Here is a 23,003-nt window from a genome sequence, read left to right as displayed (position 1 = left end):
CATGAGGGCGGAGTCCTGGTGGCCCAGGGGCTAAGTGCTGGGCCGCTAACCAAGGAGGTTGCTGGTTTGAACCCACCAGCCTCTGTGTGGGTTCAGGACGAGGCAGTCTGCTTCTGTGAAAAGTACAAGCCCTATGAGGCGGTGCTACTCTGTCCTTAGGTTCACTTTGGGTCCGAATGAACCGGACGGCACCGGGCTTTTCACTTCTTGTCTAAAACCAACTGGACTGGCACATCTTTCTTTCATGGGGTGGCTGGTGGATTTGAACCACTGATGTCCCAGTTAATAGCTGTGGCCCCAGGGCTAATCAGTCCACAGACGCTTCAGAAGCTCTCTAGTGAAATGTTGCAGCTGGACGTGGCTGACAGTCTCTGTGGGGAAGTAGGTGGGGTGGGGGGTGGGGGAGCTCCCTAATGTTTAACAGTGGTATTTAAGGCTGCAGACACAATCTTCAGTAGCCACATTATTCATGGGCTTTTAAAGTGCCTGGTGTTAAACAGTTGAATTGGAAATGAAAAAGGAGGTTTTAGGAAACCCAAGTGTCTCAGGTATTTGTGAAGATCTGTGAGGTAGTTAGTTTATTGTGCCAACCTGGCTGATAAACACAGGTGGGGTTAATTGAAGGGCGGAGGGATAAATGTCTCGGTGAGCTTCGCCTTGCTTGTCTCTTGCTCATTTAGCATAGGACCAGTGTGCGGCTGCCTTGCTTGCTCTGTGCCTCAATTTGCAAGAAGACTACTCGGCGGCCCTCAAGACTTGAAGGACTGCCAGTGTCTCACAGCTGCCTCATAAGAGTGAGTTGCACTGAGTCATTTGTACTGCTTTATAATTTAACTGTTTATTTCTGTGTTACATATCTATCTGTATAAATATATACATATAATTATTAGCATTTGGTTTTGTTTCTCTAGAGAACCCTGTCTAACATATTTTGGTTCCAGGAGTGCTTCTAGAGAAATAAAATCATAAATACGGGCTTCTTAAATGGGCTCTCCAGCCTGACTAGTCTTAACACTAGTAATGCTACTTCAACGGCCCAAAGCATAGTTAAGTCTGCTACTTTTACTAATCCACAGTGTGAAATAGCAAAACTAATATCTGCAGTATCGCCACTGGTTGAAGGAGAGGCTCTGAGTGATCGTATCTTTGATATTTTCCCGGAGTTTTGTCAGGATGACAAGTATAGGGAAGCTGGTTGGCTGGTTCTCCTTACAATGGAGTGTGATTGAGGAGAGGGATGGTCTCAGAGCTTCAGGAGCACGCCTCAGGTGCAGACGAACAGTTTTGAAAGCTTTTGTCTGTGCTACAAAGGAGAGCCTTCTCTTCTCTAGTAATAGAGCTGAGAACCAGGTCTCGAGTCTCATTATGCGTGTGGATGAATTACAGCATCAGCTGAATTGCAGATCTAGAGTAGTGTCTGATACCAAAGTGAGGGCATTAATCAAAAAATATTGGGACCCTGAAACATGGGATGGGAACATGGGCTGATGATCCAGAAAAGGAGGATATTGAGTCCCTAGAAACAATTGACCCACCCCAGTCAATAGTTAGTTCCACCCCTCAGAGCTGAAAGTATTAATTCACAATCCACACCTGAGCAGATTAGCCAAACTGTTCAAACTGAAATGCCAGGTGGGGCTGCATCAGTAGCATTGCCTGAGGGAGATGCCTTACAAGATATTGCTGAGAGCACCCGGGAAACACCCTCACCACCCATTATTTCTGCTAGACCTGTCACTAAAATTAAGTCTCAGAAAGCTCGTAAAGATGAGGTTGCGATGATTATCCAAGAAGAAGCGCTCTATACTCACCAAGATCTGCTTGCGTTTTCAAATACGTACAAGCAGAAGCCTGGGGAATCTCCCTGGGAATGGTTACTAAGGGTGTGGGATACTGGTGCATGAAATGTAATATTAGACCGGTCTGAGTTTCTGGATATGGGACCCCTAAGCACAGACTCTTCTTTCAATGTCTCTGCGAGAGAGGTCGAGAGGATCTAATTCTTTATTTGTTTGGTTTGCTGAAGCATGGACTGCCAGATAGCCTAGATTAGACCAACTTGAAGTACCTGACCTACCTTGGTACACTGTAGAGGAAGGCATCCAAAAGCTTAGAGAAATTGGTATGTTGGAATGGATCTATCAGGATATTCCCATAGACCCAAAAAGGGGGTGACCTGAGGACATACACTTCACCACAACCATAAGGAACACGTTTGTGAAGTGGGCCCCAGCATCTCTGAAGTTTCCTCCAATTGCTATTTTATGTGCACCAGGATTAACAGTGGACACTGCCCTAAGCGAACTCCGACATTTGCCCACTGATTGGGCTGATTGGTCCCCATGATGGTAGAGGGCAGGTGTCAGCACTGAATCAACAGAGACAGGGCGGGTGTGGTTATAATAGACAACAAGGTTTCCATAGTAATCAAAGCAAACTGTCTCGTGTGGAATTATGGCGTTGGCTACTTAGTCACGGTGTCACTAGGAATGAAATAGTTGGGAAACCTACTAAATATTTACGTGATCTGTACAGGCGGAAGAATGGTAGATCAGGTGAACAGAGAATAGCCGGTCACGATTGCCCAATCAGTTCTCAGACCTGAGCCAGTTTACTGACCCACAGCCCCTTGAATGAGGGGGAGGCCGGGTCCCTTGGAAGGAGGACCCTGCTACATCACTGAAGGTTTACACTGTTAGTCTTTCTTCTAACCTTCCCCAAAGGGACCTGTGGCTTTTCACAAGAGTGACTGTTCATTGGGGGAAAGGAAATAATCAAACTTTTGGGGGATTACTCGACACTGGCTCGGAACTGACATCAGTGCCAGGAGACCCAAAGTGTTTCGAAGGCCCACCAGTCAGAGTGGGGGCTTATGGAGGTCAAGTTATCAATGGAGTTTTAGCTCAGGTATGCCTCACTGTGGGTCCAGTGGGACCCCAGACCCATCCTGTAGTTATTTCCCCAGTTCCAGAATGCATCATTGGAATAGACATACTTAGTAACTGGCAGAACCTCCATACTGGATACCTGACATGTGGAATAAGGGCTATCATGGTAGGAAATGCCAAGTGGACACCATTAGAACTGCCATTGCCTAGGAAAATAGTAAACCAAAAGCAGTACCGCATTCCTGGAGGGACTGCAGCGATCAGTGCCGCCATCAAAGACTTGAATGAAAAAAAAAAAAAAAGACTTGAATGATGTGGGGGGAGCACACCAGCCTGTGTGACCACGAGATGTCGAAGGGATCAGGGATCAGGCATCAAAGAATAAAAAATGATATCATTGTAAATGAGAATGAGTGCAGAGTGGAGACTCAAAGTGCATCGATGGGAAACTGGACACCCCCTTACTGAAGGTTGTGGGAGGAGATGAGCCAGTCCAGGGTGCAGGGTAGCAATGATGAAACACATAACTTTCCTCTAGTTCTTAATGCTTCCTCCCCCACTATCATGATCCCAATTCTACCTTACAAATCTGGCTAGACCAGAGGATGTACACTGGTACAGATAGGAACTGGAAACACAGGGAATCCAGGACAGATGACCCCTTCAGGGCCAGTGGTGTGAGTGGCGATGCCTGGAGTGTGGAGGGAATGTGGGATGGAAAGGGGGACCAATTATAATCTATGTATAACCTCCTCCCTGGGGGATAGACAACAGTGAAGGGGGCGAGGGGAGACATCAGACAGTGTATGATACAACAAAATAATAATTTATGAATTATGAAGGGTTCATGAGGGAAGGGGAGCGGGGAGGGAGGGAAAAAATGAGGAGCTGATATTAAGGGCTCACGTAGAAGGCAAATGTTTTGAGAAATGATGGCCATAAATGTACAAGTTTGCTTGACACAATGGATGTATGTATGGATTGTGATAAGAATAGTATGAGCCCCCAATAAAATGATTCAAAATAAAATAAAAGAGAATACTGGTTAAAAAAAGATGCAGGCGGTGGTGATTCCTACTACATCTCTATTTAACCCACCTATTTGGCCTGTAAAGAAGGCAGATGGATCCTGGAGAATGACAGTGGGTTATTGTAAACTTAACCAGGTGGTGACTCCAATTGCAGCTGCTGTCCCAGATGTGATCACATTGCTTGAGCAAATTAATACTTCTCCTGGTACATGGTATGCAGCTATTGATCTGGCTAATGCCTTCTTCTCCATACAGTCTCAAAGGATCACCAGAAGCAGTTTGCCTTCAGCTGGCAGGGGCAACAATACACTTTCACAACTCTCCCCCAGGGGCACATCAACTCTTCTGTCTGTGCCATAATTTAGTCCAAAGGGACCTTGACCACCTGTCTATTTCACAAAGTGTCACACTGGTCCATTATATTTATGACATCATGCTGATTGGACCCACTAAGGAGGATGTATCAAAGACTCTAGATTCCTTGGTACAGTATCTACGTATAAGAGTTTGGGAAATTAACCCAATGAAGATTCAGGTACCCTCCACCTCAGTAAAATTTCTAGGAGTCCAGTGGTGTGGGGTATGTCAAGATATTCCTACTAAAGTGAAGGATAAGCTATTTCATTTAGTGCCCCCAATGACTAAAAAGGAGGCTCAACACCTAGTGGGCCTCTTCGGATTTTGGAGGCAACATATTCCTTACTTGGGTGTTCTACTTCGACCTATTTATCAAGTGACATGAAAAGCCTTCATTTTTGAGTGGGGCCCAGAACAAGAAAAGGCTCTTCAACAAGTTCAGGCTGCCGTGCAAGCTGCTTTGCCACTGGGACCATATGATCCAGCTGACCCAATGGTGCTAGAGGTGTCAGTTGTAGATAAAGAGGCGGTGTGGAGTCTTTGGCAGACCCCTATTGGTGAATCACAGCGTAGACCATTGGGAGTTTGGAGTAAAGTCCTGCCATCCTCTGCAGACAACTACTCCCCCTTTGAAAAACAGCTGTTGGCCTGTTACTGGGCCTGGGTGGAGACTGAACACCTCACCATGGGCCACCAAGTCACCATGAGGCCTGAGCTACCCATCATGAAGTGGGTGTTGTCTGACCCACGTAATCATAAAGTTGGACATGCGCAGCAACACTCCATTGTTAAATGGAAGTGGTATATATGAGATCAGACCAAAGCAGGACCTGAAGGAACAAGTAAGCTGCATGAAGAAGTGGCCCAAAGCCCACAGTCTCCACTCCTGTCACATTGCCTCCTTTCTCCCAGTCTGCACCTATGGCCTCCTGGGGAGTTCCTTACCATACATTAACTGAAGACCAAAAGAGTCATGCTTCGTTTATGGATGGCCCTGCATGATATGCAGGTACCACTCGTAAGTGGACAGCAGCAGCACTACAGCCCCTTTCTGGGATCTCTCTAAAGGACAGTGGTGAAGGGAAATCTTCCCAATGGGCAGAACTTTGAGCAGTGCACCTGGCCGTTCAGTTTGCATATAAGGAAAAATGGCCAGATGTGAGATTATATACTGATTCATGGGCTGTGGCTAATGGCTTGGCTGGATGGTCAGGGAATTGGAAGGACCATGATTGGAAAATTGGTGACAAGGAGGTGTGGGGAAGAGGTATGTGGATAGACCTCACTGAATGGGCCAAGAAGGTAAAGGTTATTGTGTCTCACGTGAACGCTCACCAAAGGATTACCCCTGAAGAGGAGGACTTTAATAATCAAGTGGATAAGATGACACGCACTGTGGAGACTGGTCCTCCTCTTTCCTCTGCCACTCCTGTTATCACCCAATGGGCACATAATCAAAGTAGACATGGCAGCAGGGATGGAGGTTATGCATAAGCACAGCAACATGGACTTCCACTCACCAAGGCTGACTTGGCCACTGCCACTGCTGAGTGTCCCATTTGCCAGCAACAGAAATCAACAGTAAGTCCAAGATATGGGACAATTCCTCGGGGAGATCAACCAGCAACTTGGTGGCAGGTTGATTACATAGGAAAACTTCCATCATGGAGGGGGCAGTGTTTTGTTCTTACTGGAATAGACACCTACTCGGGATATGGATTTGCCTTCCCTGCACGTGATGCTTCTGCCAAAACTACTATTCGTGGACTTACAGAATGCCTCATTCACCGGCATGGCATCCCACGTATCATTGCTTCAGATCAAGGAACTCACTTTACAGCAAATACAGTGCGGCAATGGGCCCATTCCCATGGAATCCACTGGTAATATCATGTTCCTCATCATCCTGAAGCTGCCAGCTTGATAGAACGATAGAATGGGCTCCTAAAGACACAATTACAGCGCCAACTAGGTGGCAACAACTTGCGGGGCTGGGGCAGTGTTCTCCAGGAAGCTGTATATGCTCTAAACCAGCGGCCAATATATGGTGCTGTGTCTCCAATAGCCAGAATTCATGGGTCCAGGAACCAAGGGGTGGAAGCTGGAGTGGCACCACTCACTATTACTCCTAGTGATCCACCTGCAGCATTGTTGCTTCCTGTCCCAGCAACCCTGTGTTCCTCAGGCCTGGAGGTCCTGGTCCCGAAGAAAGGAACTCTCCCACCTGGAAACACAGCACGGATTCCACTGAACTGGCAGCTGAGAATGCTCCCTGGCCACTTTGGACTTCTCATGCCTTTGGATCAACAGGTCAGGAAGGGGTGTCACTGTACTGACTGGTGTGATTGTCCTGATTACCAAGGAGAAATTGGACTGGTACTACATAATGGAGGTAAAGAAGCATATTCTGGAATCCAGGAGATCCCATAGGCCGACTCTTAGTGTTACCATGCCCTGTGATTAAAGTAAATGGTAAGTTGCAGCAACTCAATCCTAACAGGACTTATAATGACCCAGACCCCTCAGGAATGAAAGTCTGAGTCACCCCACCAGGCAAAAAACCACAGCCAGCCGAGGTGCTTGCTAAGGGCAAAGGTAATACTGAATGGGTAGTAGAAAAGGTAGTTTTACCTATCAGTTAACACCACATGATCAATTGCAAAAGCGGGATTTGTAATTGTCAGTGTATTTTCTTTGTATGTGCTTATTGCATATCTTTCCTTTGTTCAGGTATGATATATCAGATACAATTGAACTCAGTGTGTTTTCATTTATATGTTTGATGTTAAGTATAAGTATGATTTTATTAATGTCCAGAAATTATGTATGGCTAAAGAATTGTGTACAGGTGCCAAGTTGGCAAGGGGTGGATTGAGGCAGTTAGTTTATTGTGCCAGCCTGGCTGATAAACACATGTGGGATTAATTGAAAGGCGGAGAGATAAATGGTTCGGTGAGCCTCGCCTTTCTCGTCTCTTGCTCTTTGATCATCGGACCAGTGTGTGGCTGCCTTGCTTGTTCTGTGCCTCAATTTGCAAGCTACACTACCTGTGGGATACCTAACCCGTGGACTGTGTTGCTATAATTTGAGGTTCCTTCAAGGCCTGCTTTGCCCCACCATTGGAATTTACATCTCTTGAACTAGGGACTGTCGGACCCTGTCATCTGGCTGACTGTTGGTGACCTGCTTGCTGTTTGCTGCCTGTGCCAGGATAGCCTGACTTGTCCACAGGAAGTTCCTCTGCTGGGGTTCCTGAAGAAGCGTGCGAGGGCTGGAGCCCTGCTCCGGTGTTGCCTCGCGGGTGGGCTTGGGGCCACTGCAGGCCCTTGAGCAGCCACGATGAGCTCTGGGTCCCCCCTGCTCCAGGCACCAGGGCAGAGAGCCTGCGGCGGGGTGTGACCCGGGCAAGTCCACTTGGCCAGGGAAGGGCCAGGCAGACCAAAGTCAGCTTGTGACTGAGGACAAGGGGGTCTCCCTCCACATCTGTACCCCAGCCCTGCAGCTCGTCTTTCTCTCACGGGGACACAAGTAGGCATTCAAGGCCCAGGTGTGTGGTGCCTCAGGTAGGTGGTGTCCACAGGCAGGACACCAGCCCCTCAGGGCCTCTCTGCCTAGTGGTCTGACAAAACAGGAAGGAGGGGGCATTTCCAGAAGGTTCGGGGAACTGGGTTTTTAAAAAGCATTTTACTGGGGGCTCATACAACTCTTCTCACAGTCTGTCCATCCATCCAGTGTGTCAAGGACATTGGTACATATGTTGCCATTATCATTCTTAAAACATTTTCTTTCTACTTGAGCCCTTAGTATCAGCTCATTCCCACCCCCCATGAACTCTTGATAATTTAGAAATTATTTTGTCATATGTTACACTGTCCAACGCCTTCCTTCACCCGCTTTTCTGTTGTCCGTCCCCCAGGGAAGAGGTTATATGTAGATCTTTGTAATCAGCTCCCCCTGTCTACCCTACCTTCCCTCCACCCTCCCGATATTGCCACTCTCACCATTGGTCCCGAGGGGTTCATCTGCCCTGGATTCCCTGTGTTTCCAATTCCCATCTGTACTAGTATACATCCTCTGGTCTAGCCAGATTGTAAGATAGAATTGGGATCATGATAGGTGGGGATGTGGTGGGGAGAAAGCATTTAGGAACTAGAGGAAAGTTGTATGTTTCATTGTTACTACACTGCACCCGTGACTGGCTCTTCTCCTCTCCTTTGACCCTTCTGTAAGGGGATGTCTAGTTGACTACAGATGGACTTTGGGTCTCCACTCTGCACTCCCCCTCATTCACAATGATAGGATTTTTTTTTGATACCTGATCCCTTAGACACCTCATGGTCACACAGGCTGGTGTGCTTTTTCCATGTGGGCTTTGTTGCTTCTCCCTGCTAGCTGGCCGCTTGTTTACCTTTAAGATCCCAGATGCTGTGTCTTTTGATGGCTGGGCACCATCAGCTGTCTTCACATTTGCTTACGCACACATTTGTCTTCAGTGATCATATCAGGAAGGTGAGCACACACTGATATGATTTTTTGTTCTTTGATGCCTGATGCCCGGGAACTGGGGTTTTGAAGGAGAAGGCCCAGGGATCAGCTCTGCCAGGAATGCTGGAGGGTATTGCTGCAGGGGTGGAGTGTCCAGGAGAGGAGGGCATGTGTGCTTAGACGGGCTCAGGAGAAAGATGGGCAAGGGAGGAGAGGTGGAGGGCCAGGACTCAGGAGGTGCAGTGCCCAGCTCCTAAAGAAAGTTTCTGGATGGGAGGACCATGTCCCAGCCCAGCCAGTCCACAGGGGCCCTTTGTGGCCCAGGCCAGGCTGTCCAAAGCCCCACAGAGGGTTCTGCCCACAGTCAATGAGCCCCGAACCTTCTTGGAAGGTGGGGTAGTGAGGCCCAGGCACTGGGCAGGAGTTAGAGGTCATGGCTTCTGCCGTCTGGGCTCCGGCTAAAGCAAAGTCATGCTGTCCGGCCACGGGACCCTGGGGGAAGCTGGCTGTGCATCTGATCTCCCAGCAAGGAAGCGCCCGTGACCACATCAGAGCTGACACTTGATGTCACTTCCATCTCCCCATTCTGGCCTGTGTCCTGCCCACTCCAGAGTTGGTGTGTGCACTCCCAAAACCAAATCAAGTCAAACTCATGGCCCTCAAGTCGGTGTTGACGTACCTCAACCCAATAGGAGAGGGCAGAACGACTACCTCTGTGGGTTTCTGAGACTGTAACTCTCCACGGGAGCAGAGAGCCTCGTCTTTCTTCCAAGGATCCATTGATGGTTCCAATCTGCTGACCTTGCTGTTCACAGTCCAACGCTTAACCACCAGGGCTCCTCGGAATAATGCAACAGACAGGTTCTGAAGAGAGGGAATGGCCCAGGGACTTGGGCAGGCTCCCTCCCGTCCTCTGTGCCCAAGCTTCCTCCCTGCCAGATGGGATCGAACCAGGCCCGAGGGAGCCCCCTCACTGACTTCTGCTAGCTTCATGGGGATCCCTGGAAGGGCCCAACAAACAAGGCGGGTGGGCATCTTCCCCATGAAGGCAGGCTCCAAAGCTGGGATTGTCGGACACAACAGAGTCCAAGCGCCTGGTGGCACAAGGTTCACCCACTTGCTGGAGCCCAGAGGTTGGCGGTTTGAGGTCACCTGTCTGTCCCGAGGGAGAGAGACCCGGTCATCGCTCTGCTTCTGTGCAGATGACAGCCTGGGAGAAAGACCCTCTTTGGCAGTTCTGCTCCACCCCCTGGACTCACGGGGAGTCAGAATTGACGCCACACCTGCCAGCAGTGAGAGCATGGTCTTTGTGAGGAGATTCAATTTCTCTTCAGTTCTGTTTTGACTTTCCTGCTGCTCCAGGGAGCTCCTGTGGCCTGTGGTTTATTTGTTGGGATGCTAACCGCAAGGTCAGCTGTTTGAGACCCGCAGTCGCTCTGCGGAAGAAAGATGAGGCTTTCTGCTCCTGAAAAGTTGGATAGTCTCAGAATCCCACGGGGTGGTTCTAGTCTGCCCGACAGGGTGGCCACGCATCAAAACTTGACTTGCTAGTCATCGGTTTGGGTTTTGTTTATTTTGCTTGGCTGCTAACTTAACTGTTCTCTGCTCTCCTCCCGACACTGAGCCTTCTGCGGCTGTCACCCACAGCCCGTCTGTCTGTCCCAGACTCAGAACAGGGACCGGGTAGCTTGGCAATGAGAGGCAGGGGCCTAAAGGCGCATGGCGATCACGTAATACATGGCCCTGGCCTGTGCCCCGCGCTGGGAGGAGACAGCGCTGACAGATGTGTGACAAGGCTGGCCGTGGGAGTGGCAGGTTTCATTAAAGGGCTCTGTTCCTGCCAAGGCTCCTCCTGGGGCTGCACGTCCATCAGAGAATGGCCTTGTCTGCAGTGAAAGGTCACTGGAGTGTTGGGGGCCTGAGCACATGAGTTACACACTTGTTCCTAAGGGTTCTGGAGGGGGAAACGTTGTTCTGAAAGAAGCCCACAAGGACTGACTTCTTGCCAAATCCCCAAGAGGAAGTGGAAAGGGGAGCGTGTGGGCAAATGAGAGCACACTGTTGGTTCCCAGGAGTGGGGGGTGCCTCTGGACGGGGGCCCTGATGTCCTAAGCCACCTCATGGGCTTCAGCAAGCCATGGAGGCTGTCCTGGGTCCGTGAACCCACCAGGCTGCAGTCGTCCGGTGGTCTCGGCCGTGGGGGTCACATGCCGCCCCCCACAGAGCTCTGAGGCACATCTTCTCATGTTTCCCGCCTGCTTGACATCTTCCTCTTGCTACCTGGGGTCCCTTCCAGCCTCATGAGGGACCCCCACTTTAGAAACCTCCATGGGGAGCAATGTCGGCAGAGGGGAGGTGCTGGGAATTTAGAAAACCCCTTCCCCGTGTGTGCCCTCCCCTGGATTTCTGCTGGTGCATGTTTCCATGGCTCCCTGGATGGGATGGGGCTCTGCCCGCCAGAAGGTGTGAGATACATTCTAATCCACCATCCCTGGTGGCACAGTGGGTTAAGCGCTGGGCAGCAACTCAAACCCATCAGCTTCTGAGGGAGAAAAGCAGTCTAAGACAGGCTGAGGCACCCGATGGGGGCAGTTCTCTGTCCTCCTGGGCGACCGGTGGGAATGGGCTGGACTGAAAAGCATGCTAGTTTGGGGTTTGACGCCAGTGGTTCGAATCCCCTTTGGGGATGGGCTGTCTTTGCTGTGTTCATGGGGCTGTGTCTCCCAGGTCATCTGTGTGGTATGTACAAGGTGCAGAAGAAGCCAGCAAACATGGGGGAGAGACACCAACCCACCCGAGGAGCCCAGGGACAGACGCTGAACAAGACAAGGCCCTTCCCCCAGACCCCGGCCCCAGAGAGCGAGTGTCCTCCTTGGACCCGCACTCTGCATGCAGCCTCCTGAACGGAGAACAAAGAAGGTCGCCGTGGCCGTTACACAATTTCATGTCCACTTGACAAATGCGTGAAGGGGTGGAGTTTAAGCCTGTCACTCAGGTCACAGCCTGATTGATCCCGCCTGGTGGGTGAGACCTTCTCATGTGGATTCTGGGAACTTCATCTCTTCCACCCTGGAGGCAGGACACACTCCCTCTGCTACACATTCCTGTTGACAAGCCACATGGAACCTCACGGATGGCAGTCAGAGCCCTGGAGATACCTCCACCATCACTGGATCCATAGGACTTCCCACCCACTGGCCTGCATGAGTCTGAAGAGGAATTTATAGACCGGAATCGGGCATGTGGGCTAATACTGGACTTATGGACTTGATCTGGACTGGGCTGGGATGTTTTCTTAATGTGCAATTGCTCTTTGATGTAAGTTCTTACACACACGAGTGACTTTGAATTTGTTTCTCTAGTCCACCCGGACTAGCACTAGCTTATACAAGCCTCCACTTGGTGGCAGGTCTAGGAGCACACCTGTGGGAGGAAAGCAATCCCAGGAGTCCGCTCATGCCTGGATGAGGCTCCACCCCTCCATCCCCTGCCCCTCCAGGCAATGGGGCTGCCCTTTAAGGGGTCTTCCGAGTTGGGGACACTCCCATCTGCCAGGAAACTGAGGGCAGACACACTGTCTTTTCATTTTTTTAAAACATTTTATTAGGGGCTCATACAACTCTTATCACAATCCATACATATACATACATCAATTGTATAAAGCACATCTGTACATTCTTTACTCTGATCATTTTCGAAGCATTTGCTCTCCACTTAAGCCCTTTGCGTCAGGTCCTTTTTTCCCCTCCCTCCCCGCACCCCTCTCCCTCATGAGCCCTTGATAATTTATAGATCATTATGTTGTCATATCTTGCCCTATCCGGCATCTCCCTTCACCCCCTTTTATGTTGTCCATCCCCCAGGGAGGAGGTCACATGTAGATCCTTGTAATCAGTTCCCTCTTTCCAAACCACTCACCCTCTACTCTCCCAGTATTGCCCCTCACACCCCTGGTCCAGAAGGTATCATCCACCCTGGATTCCCTGTGCCTCCAGCTCCCATATGCACCAGTGTACAACCTCTGCTCTCTATCCAGTCCTGCAAGGTAGAATTCGAATCATGGTAGTTGGGGGGGAGGGAAGCATCCAGGATCTGGAGGAAAGCTGTATTCTTCATTGGTGCTACATCGCGCCCTGACTGACTCATCTCCTCCCCTAGACCCCTCTGTGAGGGGATCTCCCGTGGCCAATAAATGGGCTTTGGGTCTCCACTCTGCACTTCCCCCTTCATTCACTATGGTAAGATTTTTTTTTGATGATGATGATGATGATGCCTTATCCCTGATCATTTTGACACCTCGTGATCGCACAGGCTGGTGTGCTTCTTCCATGTGGGCTTTGTTGCTTCTGTGTCTTTTCACTTGTAAGGGGAACAAAACCCACTCCCCAAGAGGCCCTTATGCATACTCATAGCGACCCTATAGGACAGGGCGGAGCTGCCCCTGTGGGTCTCCGAGAGAGAATCGACCCGGTGGCAGTGAGTCTGGTTTTCTTGGCTTTGGTTATGAATAACAGCGTGTGCTGGGGGAGTGTTGTCATGTCCACCTTTATGCTCAGAGCACAGGCAGGATAGGAGCAACCATGGAGGTGTTATGAGAGGAAGGGGACGGGGAGGGAGGCCCATGGAGATATGAGGTCTGCTCCAGGGAAACATGGACTGGAGCTGGGTGCATCAGAGGGGGCTGGAACCGTGGACCAAGGCTGGGTTTATCAGAGGGCTGGAATCGTGGACCTGAGCTAGATGTATGAGGGGCTGGAACCATGGACCTGAGCTGGGTGTATCAGAGGGGCTGGAACCGTGGACCAAGGCTGGGTGTATCAGAGGGGCTGGAACTGTGGATCGGAGCTGGGTGTATCAGGGGCTGGAACCGTGGACCTGAGCTGGGTGTATCAGAGGGGCTGGAACCGTGGACCTGAGCTGGGTGTATGAGGGGCTGGAACCGTGGACCTGAGCTGGGTGTATCAGAGGGGCTGGAACCGTGGACCAAGGCTGGGTTTATCAGAGGGCTGGAATCGTGGACCTGAGCTAGATGTATGAGGGGCTGGAACCATGGACCTGAGCTGGGTGTATCAGAGGGGCTGGAACCGTGGACCTGAGCTGGGTGTATCAGGGGCTGGAACCGTGGACCTGAACTGGGTGTATGAGGGGCTGGAACCGTGGACCTGAGCTGGGTGTATGAGGGGCTGGAACCGTGGACCTGAACTGGGTGTATGAGGGGCTGGAACCGTGGACCTGAGCTGGGTGTATGAGGGGCTGGAACCGTGGACCTGAGCTGGGTGTATGAGGGGCTGGAACCGTGGACCTGAGCTGGGTGTATGAGGGGCTGGAACCGTGGACCTGAGCTGGGTGTATCAGAGGGGCTGGAACCGTGGACCGGAGCTGGGTGTATCAGAGGGGCTGGAACCGTGAACCAAGGCTGGGTGTATCAGAGGGGCTGGAACCGTGGACCTGAGCTGGGTGTATCAGAGGGGCTGGAACCTTGGATCGGAGCTGGGTGTATGAGGGGCTGGAACCGTGGACCTGAGCTGGGTGTATCAGAGGGGCTGGAACCTTGGATCGGAGCTGGGTGTATGAGGGGCTGGAACCGTGGACCTGAGCTGGGTGTATCAGAGGGGCTGGAACCGTGGACCTGAGCTGGGTGTATCAGAGGGGCTGGAACCGTGGACCGGAGCTGGGTGTATGAGGGGCTGGAACCGTGGACCTGAGCTGGGTGTATCAGAGGGGCTGGAACCGTGGACCGGAGCTGGGTGTATCAGAGGGACTGGAACCGTGGATCGGAGCTGGGTGTATCAGAGGGGCTGGATCAAGTGGCCTCCTTTGTATCTGGAGCCCAAGCCTTCTGGTCCCAGCTGAGGCAGCAGACAGCACCTCCCCAAGGAAGTCGATCCAGGCAGCCCTCTGACCCAGACTTCCTAGAGCTGCTGCCTCAGGTGGTCACTCAGCAGGAGTGGGGTTGGACAGGCCAGCTGGGTGCTGAGCCCTGAGGGCACCCAATGGGCAGCCGGCAGTGAGGGAGGTGGGTGCAAGCAGGGGAAAGAATTGCTTACGTACACTGGACACTTCCTATGGGCCAGGTCCTGCTCTGGGAGATGAGCCTTTCTGCTCCTGCAGAGCTAGTGTCTCGGAAACCCTGTCCGCTGAGGTGGCTATAGGTCGGCATGGCCTCGATGGCACTGAGGCTCTGGATGTCCTGCTCTAGACTTTTTCTCACTGGCCTTCCCACAGCCCAAGCAGTATTTTAATTTTATAGACAAGGAAAGAGGCAGGGGGGTTGAGTGGTTTGCTCAAGACCACACAGCAGGCAGTGGCTGAGCTGGGCCTTCACACTTCGGTCACTGCGGGCAATGCAGTGACCAGGCGGCAGCTCCAGAACCAAGCCTGTGTGCTGTCCTCCTGCTGGGGGGGGGGCCCTGGAGACCCCCTCCTTCGGCGGGTCTCTGTTCTTTGCCATGGGGGGAATTTTGGGAGGGGGAGCCTCAGGAGACCCTTGGTCTGGCAGGATCCTTTGGGCCAGTAGGTGGTGGTGGTCCCACAGGCCACCCATGCACAAGTGAGACACAGTGGTAATCAGAGGGTGTGTAGCCCGAGGCTTTGCAAGGCCAGGAAATATCTGCCCAGTGGCAGCAGTCGGGGGGTCCAGGAGCACACTACAAGGAGCACTTTGGTACCAGAGAGCCACCTGTGTGGTGGCCGCTGGGATTTCATTCCTACTTGTGCCTGCAGATAATCCGGTGTGGAGGCCGAGTCCACAGGCGGGGCTGTGTGGTGGTGGTGTGTGTGGGTGGGCGGAGGTCCATGGGGACTAGGGCATCTCCAGGTCCTGGCCCCATACCCTAACCCTTGGTGGTGGGGCACTGGGCATGTAGACAACCGGTGTTTCCTCTTTCTCCACTGAGCTTGTGAGGGCAAACCCTGCTGATTTGGTGGGGAGGGGGAGGAAACATCTTTCTGTTCACTGTTGGTCAACTGGGCGAACCTGCCAGGGTCAGGACGACTCCCGGCTCCTTCCTCTGAGCAAGGCTCCCCCACTCTCTTCCCTGGACGAGCATCCTAGACCATCTCCCAGGTTGGCAGATGCTGTACCCTGAGGCTTGCCCCTAAGACCAGAAGCATTCCTGCCCAGGCGAGGTGGCCAGGAACTAGGGCAGTGACTGTGTAGGACACATAATGTAAAGATAATTGTGAAGTTACTAACATCAGTGAATGTGTGTTACCTGAAGGGGGGGGGCGCCTCCAAAGTCGGGTGACACGCCTCCAAAGTTGGGTGACCATATCCTCTGGGGGTGAGGGGGGATGGGGACACCAGAGTGTAAGGAGTGTAAGTTGGTATACACCAACTTTCTGATGCTGTGAACCCCTCCACCAGTCTCCCTCGAGGCTGACTCATAATGACCCCGTGGGTTTCTGAGACTGTAATTGTTGACGGGAATTTGGTGTCTAAGTCAACCTCTTTGGGCACCTGATGATTCAGCCAGCAGACACGAGGGAGGGGCACCGCGGTGGTGTGAAGACCACCCTGGAGCAGAGGGCAGGAAGCTTTCCACCTGGGCAAACAAGCTTGCTGTGGCGGTAGAGTGGCACTAGGTAACCAAGACCGTGTGTCCGTGACTTACACGTGGCGCCTCATACGCTGGAAAGGCAGGCCCTGGCATCAGGAGTGGACTGGTATGGTCTCAGCGGAGGGGCTCTCTGGATGTGACCCAAGTCCTGGCTATGTATCCCTGTCCGGTGCTTCCCCGCAGCCCGGGTCAGATGTCAACACCTGGCCCCTCCTCTCAGGTCTGCAGGGCAGAAGGGGGCTCAAGCCCATTAGCTCCAGCTGTCCCTGCTGAGACCCTTCAACCTTCAGCCCCCACTCAGCCCCATGCGCAGGCTTGCCTCCTACCCCCGGCCTCCTCAGAGGGCCTCTCCCTCCCGTGCCCATTCCCTGCAGGGCCCTGGCTCACGGCCTGTCCCCAACGTGACCAGGCTGAATGCACACACACGCCAGGACTTGGCTCCCCTTCAGGGGTCTCTTTATTCAACCTACAAAGACAGTCAGCCCCCTGGCCGGCCTTGTGTGGTGCCGGCGCGGGGATGCTGGCAGCAGAGGCACATGGTGGTTTCTTCACGGCACCTGCTGAGGGCCAGCATGTCTGGACACACCAGCAGCACGCGTGCTCTTGTTTACCATGCCCCTAACAGGGTTCCAACATAAAAATAGATCTCTATCACATATATATATTTACACACTGTACACACATACACAGGGCCTTCAATGCAGAGGGTGGTGGTTTCCCAGCATCTGAGCGGCGCCTTGGCTCTGTTGGGGAGTACCAGGGTGTACAGTGCAGGCTGGGGGCCTGTCTCATATCCCTTCCCTCTGAGAAACAGACAGGGCGAGGGCAATGCCAGGCAGCTGAGCCCAGCCTGAGATGAGGTGGTACCCACTGAGCTTTGACACGAAAGTCCATCATGCAGCTCACAAAAGCGTGTTCTGATAGGCTTGGGGGGGGGGGGTGCTCTGCGGCCTTCATTCAGCACTCGCCAGCACTCACTCACAGCCCCCCTCGGCTCAGCAGAAAGGGGTCCCCAGAAAGAAACTCCCAACAGCCACGGTGGAACCCAGGCCACCCAATGATGCCCGAGGTAGGAAATGGGCAGTAGCTGGGAGAGCCCCCAGGACCCCACCTCCACAGACATCACCCCCTAAGGGCCCACCCGTCTAAGGGCTGAGGGGCGGCTTGGGCTGGGTGTTTCCAGGGAGCGCGTGGGAATGGAAACGGAAGGACCCTAGGGCCAGTGCTTGGTGCTCCTGGACAGACACAAGCTCCCAAAGGCACTTGGTGGCAGAGACACATTGGGGGCCATCAGGCAAAGAAAGTCATTGCTGGACCTCACCTCAACTCAGGCTGAAGGGGACCCCAGATCAGCCAGCCCATAACCTGTGACCACACCTTCTCTCGGCTGTATTTGCCTGGTGCAAGACCTAAGAGTTATTACACACCCTGCTGCTGGGGACAGAAAGCCTGAGAGGGGCCCGACTGGCCCGAGTCCGCCTGTCTCCCCAGCTCCTCCACAAAGTCACCTTTGGCTTCAAGCCAGGTGTAGCCCAAGCACCTCGGAGGAAGGAGATGTGTGGGAAAGCTCCCGACTCATCTTTGGTGTTGGGGGCAGAGCTGGGCTTTGAGATGAGAGTTGTGGGGGAACCCAGGTTCCCGGAGCGGGGTACCCCAACTCCACTGACCCCTGGTGTCTGTGCAGGTGATGCTCACACCCTGGAAGGGGAACCCCCACCCCCTCACCCTAGAGAGATGTGGCCTCCTGGTCACGTCCCCACCCAGGCAGGGTACCACGGGATGGCCGGGTTCTGAGGAGCAACGGATTTGCAAGAGGGGAGGCGGGAGACCAGGAGGGGGCTGCGGGCGGCCGGGGTCTGCACTAGAGCTGTATTTCCGAGCACCCGGGGCAGCGCAGCGGCCATCAGAGCTCCCGGGGGATGACGGAGAAGGGCAGCACCGGGCTGCTGGACTCCAGCTCCAGGGCGGTGAGGAAGCAGTCGATGGCTGCGTCGCTCTGGCCCTGGGCCTGCAGCACCTCGCCCAGGCCCTGCCAGGCCTGGTGGCAGGTGCTCTGCCTCTCCACGGCGTCCCGCAGCACCTTCTGCGCCAGGCTCTTGTGGCCCAGCTGACTCAGCATCAGACCCTGGGGAGCAAGCACAGGGCAGGGTTACTGAGGACATCGCACGGGTTGGGGGGACCAGGGCAGCTGGGGCATGCCATAAATCTCCCTGGGCCTCTGGCTAGGGTACCATCCCCTGGCCGGGCCTTAGCCAGGCTCCTCCTGGGCCACCCTGCAGTCTCCCATTTCCAGTGGCAGGGACCCATTTCCTGGGCTGTGGGCGGTGAGCCAGGGGTGCCCACCCCAGGGTTGTGGCAAAGTCTGAATGACAAGAAGTCGGGGTGAGACTTCTTTCTGTTCCCCAGCCCTCCAGGCCTGCATCAGGGAGCAGACCTTCAGCTCACCCCTGTTCTGAGACAGGGTGGTGGGGGACAGCAGTGCCTGTACCGAGCTGATGACACAGCTAACTCTCCTCGCCCAGGGACCAGGGTGCTGGGAGGACTTAGATGGCAGGGAAGGCGAGGAGGCTCTGGGCAGGGCTTTGAACAGGTTCCTACCCATCTGGTCTCCTGCAAAGCAGGGAGCCTGCCTTTCCAGGGCCAGGTTCACAGAGGCAGAAGAGCCAGGAGCATGCTGGGAAGTCTGACCCTGCTCTTTGGCTCAAACGTCCTGGTTGCCAGAGGGCGTGAGTGGCAGGGGGGGTGGTGAGAGAGTAATAGGAAAGATCACAAAAACAGGGCTGGGAGCCAAAGGGGTACCTGGCCCCTCTGCGTCCTCGCCCACTCACACTGGGAAGGGGGTAGCCGGCTTGCCTCAGGGTCCCGGAGGGCTGCTTGGCACAGCCGGCTGATGTGTCCCAGCCCCAAGGGCAGCACGGGGGCCGCTGGTTTACAGCCGTTCCAGCATGGGCTTCTTGAGCGGGCAGGCAGGGACAGGGTGGGGGTGGGAGCTGCCGCTTCTGTGCCTGGAACCCCCATCTCTGGTGCCGCCCACTGATGGCCACGTACATTTTTAGCTGGAACATTTTCCTCGCCACGCTCCCCAGAGTCAGGCCTCAGTTGCCATGGAGACCACTGGGGAGATGCATATGCCTGGTGTCCTAAGTCCTCCCCGAGTCAGAACACGGCAATTCTGGAAGAGTGAAGGCTGTGCTTGGGGCATCTGAGGAAAAGCTACCCCCCCACACACACACACCCGCCCCCGAGGTTGGGGCCCGGCAGCCAAGGGTCATGCAGGAGAGGGGGGCCGGGGGAGCCCCACTCAGGCCTGATGGGCACAGTGCTGACTCAGGGTGTCCAGTCTGGCCAGCAGGGCCCCCAGGGAGGAGGGGCACGACCACAGGCTGCCAGACACCAAACTCGAGCACCGAAAATGGAAGGTCTGAGACTTGTGGGAGCTGCCCACGAGGGAGTGGCGGAGGACAGGGACGGAGGGGCCAAGATCCTGGCCAGCACGCGTGCCCTGGTCTGTTTTAGACAGGGGCCCCAATGCTCAACACAGCTTGAGAACCCCAGGAGGCCTACCCTTGGGGCCTAAGGAACCAGTGGGGGGTGCCCAGCCCTGCCCCTCCTCCCCAGTGCTCAGACAGGGTCCCCTCATCTGTCAAACAGGGACAAGACCAGTGCTCCCTGCCATAGCTGTGGTGGGGACTCTGAGGGGTGAATTTTAACATGCCCCAGGGTACGTGGTGGGCAGGCAGAACAGGGCGTGGTCGTGGCAGAGGGCCCCATGGGGTTGTGGGGTGCTGGGGGAGGGCCAGGCTCTTGTGGAGGAAGGCTGTAGATTGGGGTGGCTGCCAAGCCCTCACCCCGCCCACCTCCCCTCGATGACCTTAGCATATGAAAGGAGACACCAGGCGGGCGGGGTCAGGCTGGGGCCGCTGGCTGGTAACAGGATCTGCTGCCACCTGCTCCTGACACCAGCCGCCTTCCTGTTTGCTGCCTGACAACTGACCTGGCCCCTCAGGATGTCAACTCACCTGTCCTGCACCCCCGCCCGCAGACCCCAGGACTCCCACCCACCCCAAAATCCCTGCCACCTCCTCGCCACCCTGAGACAGGCTCTTAGACACAATGGGCGCCTCTCAGCTTGCACCCGCCTTCCCTTGTGCCCCCTCCCCACCTGTACAGCCCACCCACCGGGATGAGAAAGAGCCTGAAAGATGGGTTTAGAGATTAAGCTCCTGTGTCTCTGTCTCTCAGGGCAGAACTCTGGGGGAAGTCCCTAGAAATTGCCACCACCTCCACCACCACCTATGCCCTCTCCTGACCCTTCCTGGGTCTCAGGGAGGAGGGCACACCTGTCCACATCTCTCCTGGCCCGCCCCCAGGTGGCCCTCCCTGAGGACAGCACCCCCCCTGCCACGCCTGCCTGCCTTATTGCTTCTGCACTCAAGACAGAAGCCCAGGAGGCTCAGCGGGAGGATCCTGACACAGCCAGGTTTGCTTCTGGCTCACCGGAACTTGCTGCCATCGGTGGGACACTTTGGGGGGACAGCTCTGTCAGGGTGAGGATGAGGGTTACAGCCTGGGAGGGGGACCCATGGGGAAAGGGTCCTGCCTTCCTGCCCCGAACATCCTCCCTTGGTATGCGTCCCCCAGAGGGGAGTGAGCCAGCTAGTGTGGCTGTGTCCTGGGAAACAGCCTCAGTGCAGGCTGGGGACTCCTCCCCCTCCTGTCCCTCCAGTATTTATACAAGTTATTTTGGGAATTTTCTCTCTCAGCTCAAGGCACATTCCTGGGATTCTGTAACAGCCTTTCCAGCTGGGAATTGGGGAATCAGTTGGAAGCTGCTGGAGCCTCTTGGTCTCTGGTGGGTGGGGGGCTTGCATGGGGATAGCAGGGTAGAGGCTGCTCTGCCGGAAGAAGCCCCTCCCTTCTCCCAGCAGGGTACCAGCACACCCTGTCAGGGAGGCCACCCAGGCCTCTGCAGCCTGGATGGTCAGCCAGGTTCGGCTGGCAGCAGACCCTCTGGGCCAGGTGTCGGCCGCAACCTGTTCAGCTAGAGTGGGAAGCAGATGCCACTCCACACCAGGGTGGCCCCTATCCCACCACAAAAATGCTGAGGCAGGGCAGCCCCAGGGCCACTGGCCAGCTCCACACCTGGCTCCAGATGCACACTCCCCGAGACTCCACTTGAGGCCCACTGACATGCCCACCCAGAGGGCCTGCAGCTCTCAGAGGAAGAGGTCCTGCAGCACACAGTCCCACCTGCCCAGGACGGGGAGGATTCCATCCTCAGCGCCACCAGCTGCCCGGGTCTGGGGGCGAAGGGGCTGTGAGTGGTGAGCCAGAGCACCATGGGGGGACAAAACTGATTCTGGGGCTGCCAGGTCAACAGTGCTGCCCCCACTGAGGTAGGGGAAAGTGATCTGATTTCTGAGCGGAAACGACGGGCAGACTGGACACCTGGTCTCCACTCAGCAGAGAGGAGGTGGTGGACTTCGGGGTCCAGAGGGCTCCTAGTTGCCCTGACCAGAGCCAGGGGACAGACTTCCCAAAGGGCCAAGGCTCGGAGTGTGTGCCCATCACCACCGGTACAACAGGGAGGCCGGTGCTGCTAGGACCGGGGTTCTCAACCTTCCTAATGTCACAACCCTTTAATTCGTTGCTACTTCATCACTGCAATTTTGCTACTGTGATGAATCGGGTGACCCCTGTGAAAGGGTCGTTCAACCCCCAAAGGGGTCGAGACCACAGGTTAAAAGCCGCTGTGCTATTGTATTCTTTTGTGGTCCCCCTGGCCCTGCACACACACCAACTCACACCAAGCACACATCCACACAACCCACATATTCATCCACACAACCCTGGGCCCAGGGAGCAGAGGCTCTGCAGGTCTGTGGGGCTGCCCTTGTCCGCATCAGGGACCCTCCAGAAGCCTGGGCAGCAGGTCCACAGAGGGCTGGGCCTTCGCAGCACTCAGGGAGGCCACACCAAAAATTCCAGGACCTGAAACCTCCTTCAGCCACCTACTCCCGTTCTCCTATGACTAAGTCTCCCTTAGTCCAGGGCATGCCGCGCACCCTCTGCACTCCATCCCTCCTGCGCCCTGGACGGCCCTCACCCCAGCCAGGCTGTGCACAGTGGCACACAGGGCTTGTCCTCACCTCTCCCAGTCAGGTATGCCTCCACACGGCCTGGGACAGTGGGCCGCCCCTCACAGGATGGCCTGACCGCAGTGGAAAGCCAGGCCCACATGTAGGCCCCGTGGTCCGGGCTTCAGGAGAGGGCAGAGGCTCTGAGGGGGCGCAGAGTGTGGCCCAGGTTAGAGAGCCAGGGGAGGTGGACTCAAATCCTCTGTATTCAAACCTCTGCACGGCTCTCCAGCTCTGATCCCCAGGGCCAATCCCCGTCCCCAACCCTTCTGACTCAGAGCAACACTACGAGGCCAGGTAGCCTGCCCCATGGGGTTTCCAAGGCCATTACAGAAGTGACCGACACCTCTTTCTCCCAAGAAGTAGCTGGTGGGCTTTGGCCATTGGCTGTCTGGTTGGCAGCCAGGGTGCCACTCGGAGCCCAAACTCACTGCCATTGAATTGGCACGGACCCACAGCGACCTGCTAGGACAAGGCAGAACTGCCCCGGTGAGTTTCCGAAGACGGTTTAAAACTTTCTATGGGAGTAGAAAGCCCTGTCCTCCT

At 54.5% G+C, this 23,003-nt stretch overlaps 1 protein-coding gene across 2 annotated transcripts in view; it reads right to left on the bottom strand.

Moving 5' to 3' along the window:
* Positions 1-16,759: 16,759 nt before the first annotated feature.
* The window catches only part of TTC7A (tetratricopeptide repeat domain 7A), a 116,676-nt gene continuing 110,432 nt past the window's right edge, over positions 16,760-23,003 (bottom strand). For both annotated transcript variants that reach the window (XM_075535763.1, XM_075535762.1), the window contains exon 20: positions 16,760-18,445. In XM_075535763.1, the coding sequence (XP_075391878.1) occupies positions 18,224-18,445 (222 nt within the window). In that variant the 3' untranslated portion in view covers positions 16,760-18,223. The remainder of the gene's footprint in view (positions 18,446-23,003) is intronic.

Source organism: Tenrec ecaudatus, chromosome 17 (genome assembly GCF_050624435.1).
Source record: "Tenrec ecaudatus isolate mTenEca1 chromosome 17, mTenEca1.hap1, whole genome shotgun sequence".
In the NCBI taxonomy this organism is placed as follows: Eukaryota; Metazoa; Chordata; class Mammalia; order Afrosoricida; family Tenrecidae; genus Tenrec; species Tenrec ecaudatus.
Note: the sequence above shows the minus strand (reverse complement) of the source record. Positions and strands in the feature narration are given on the sequence as shown.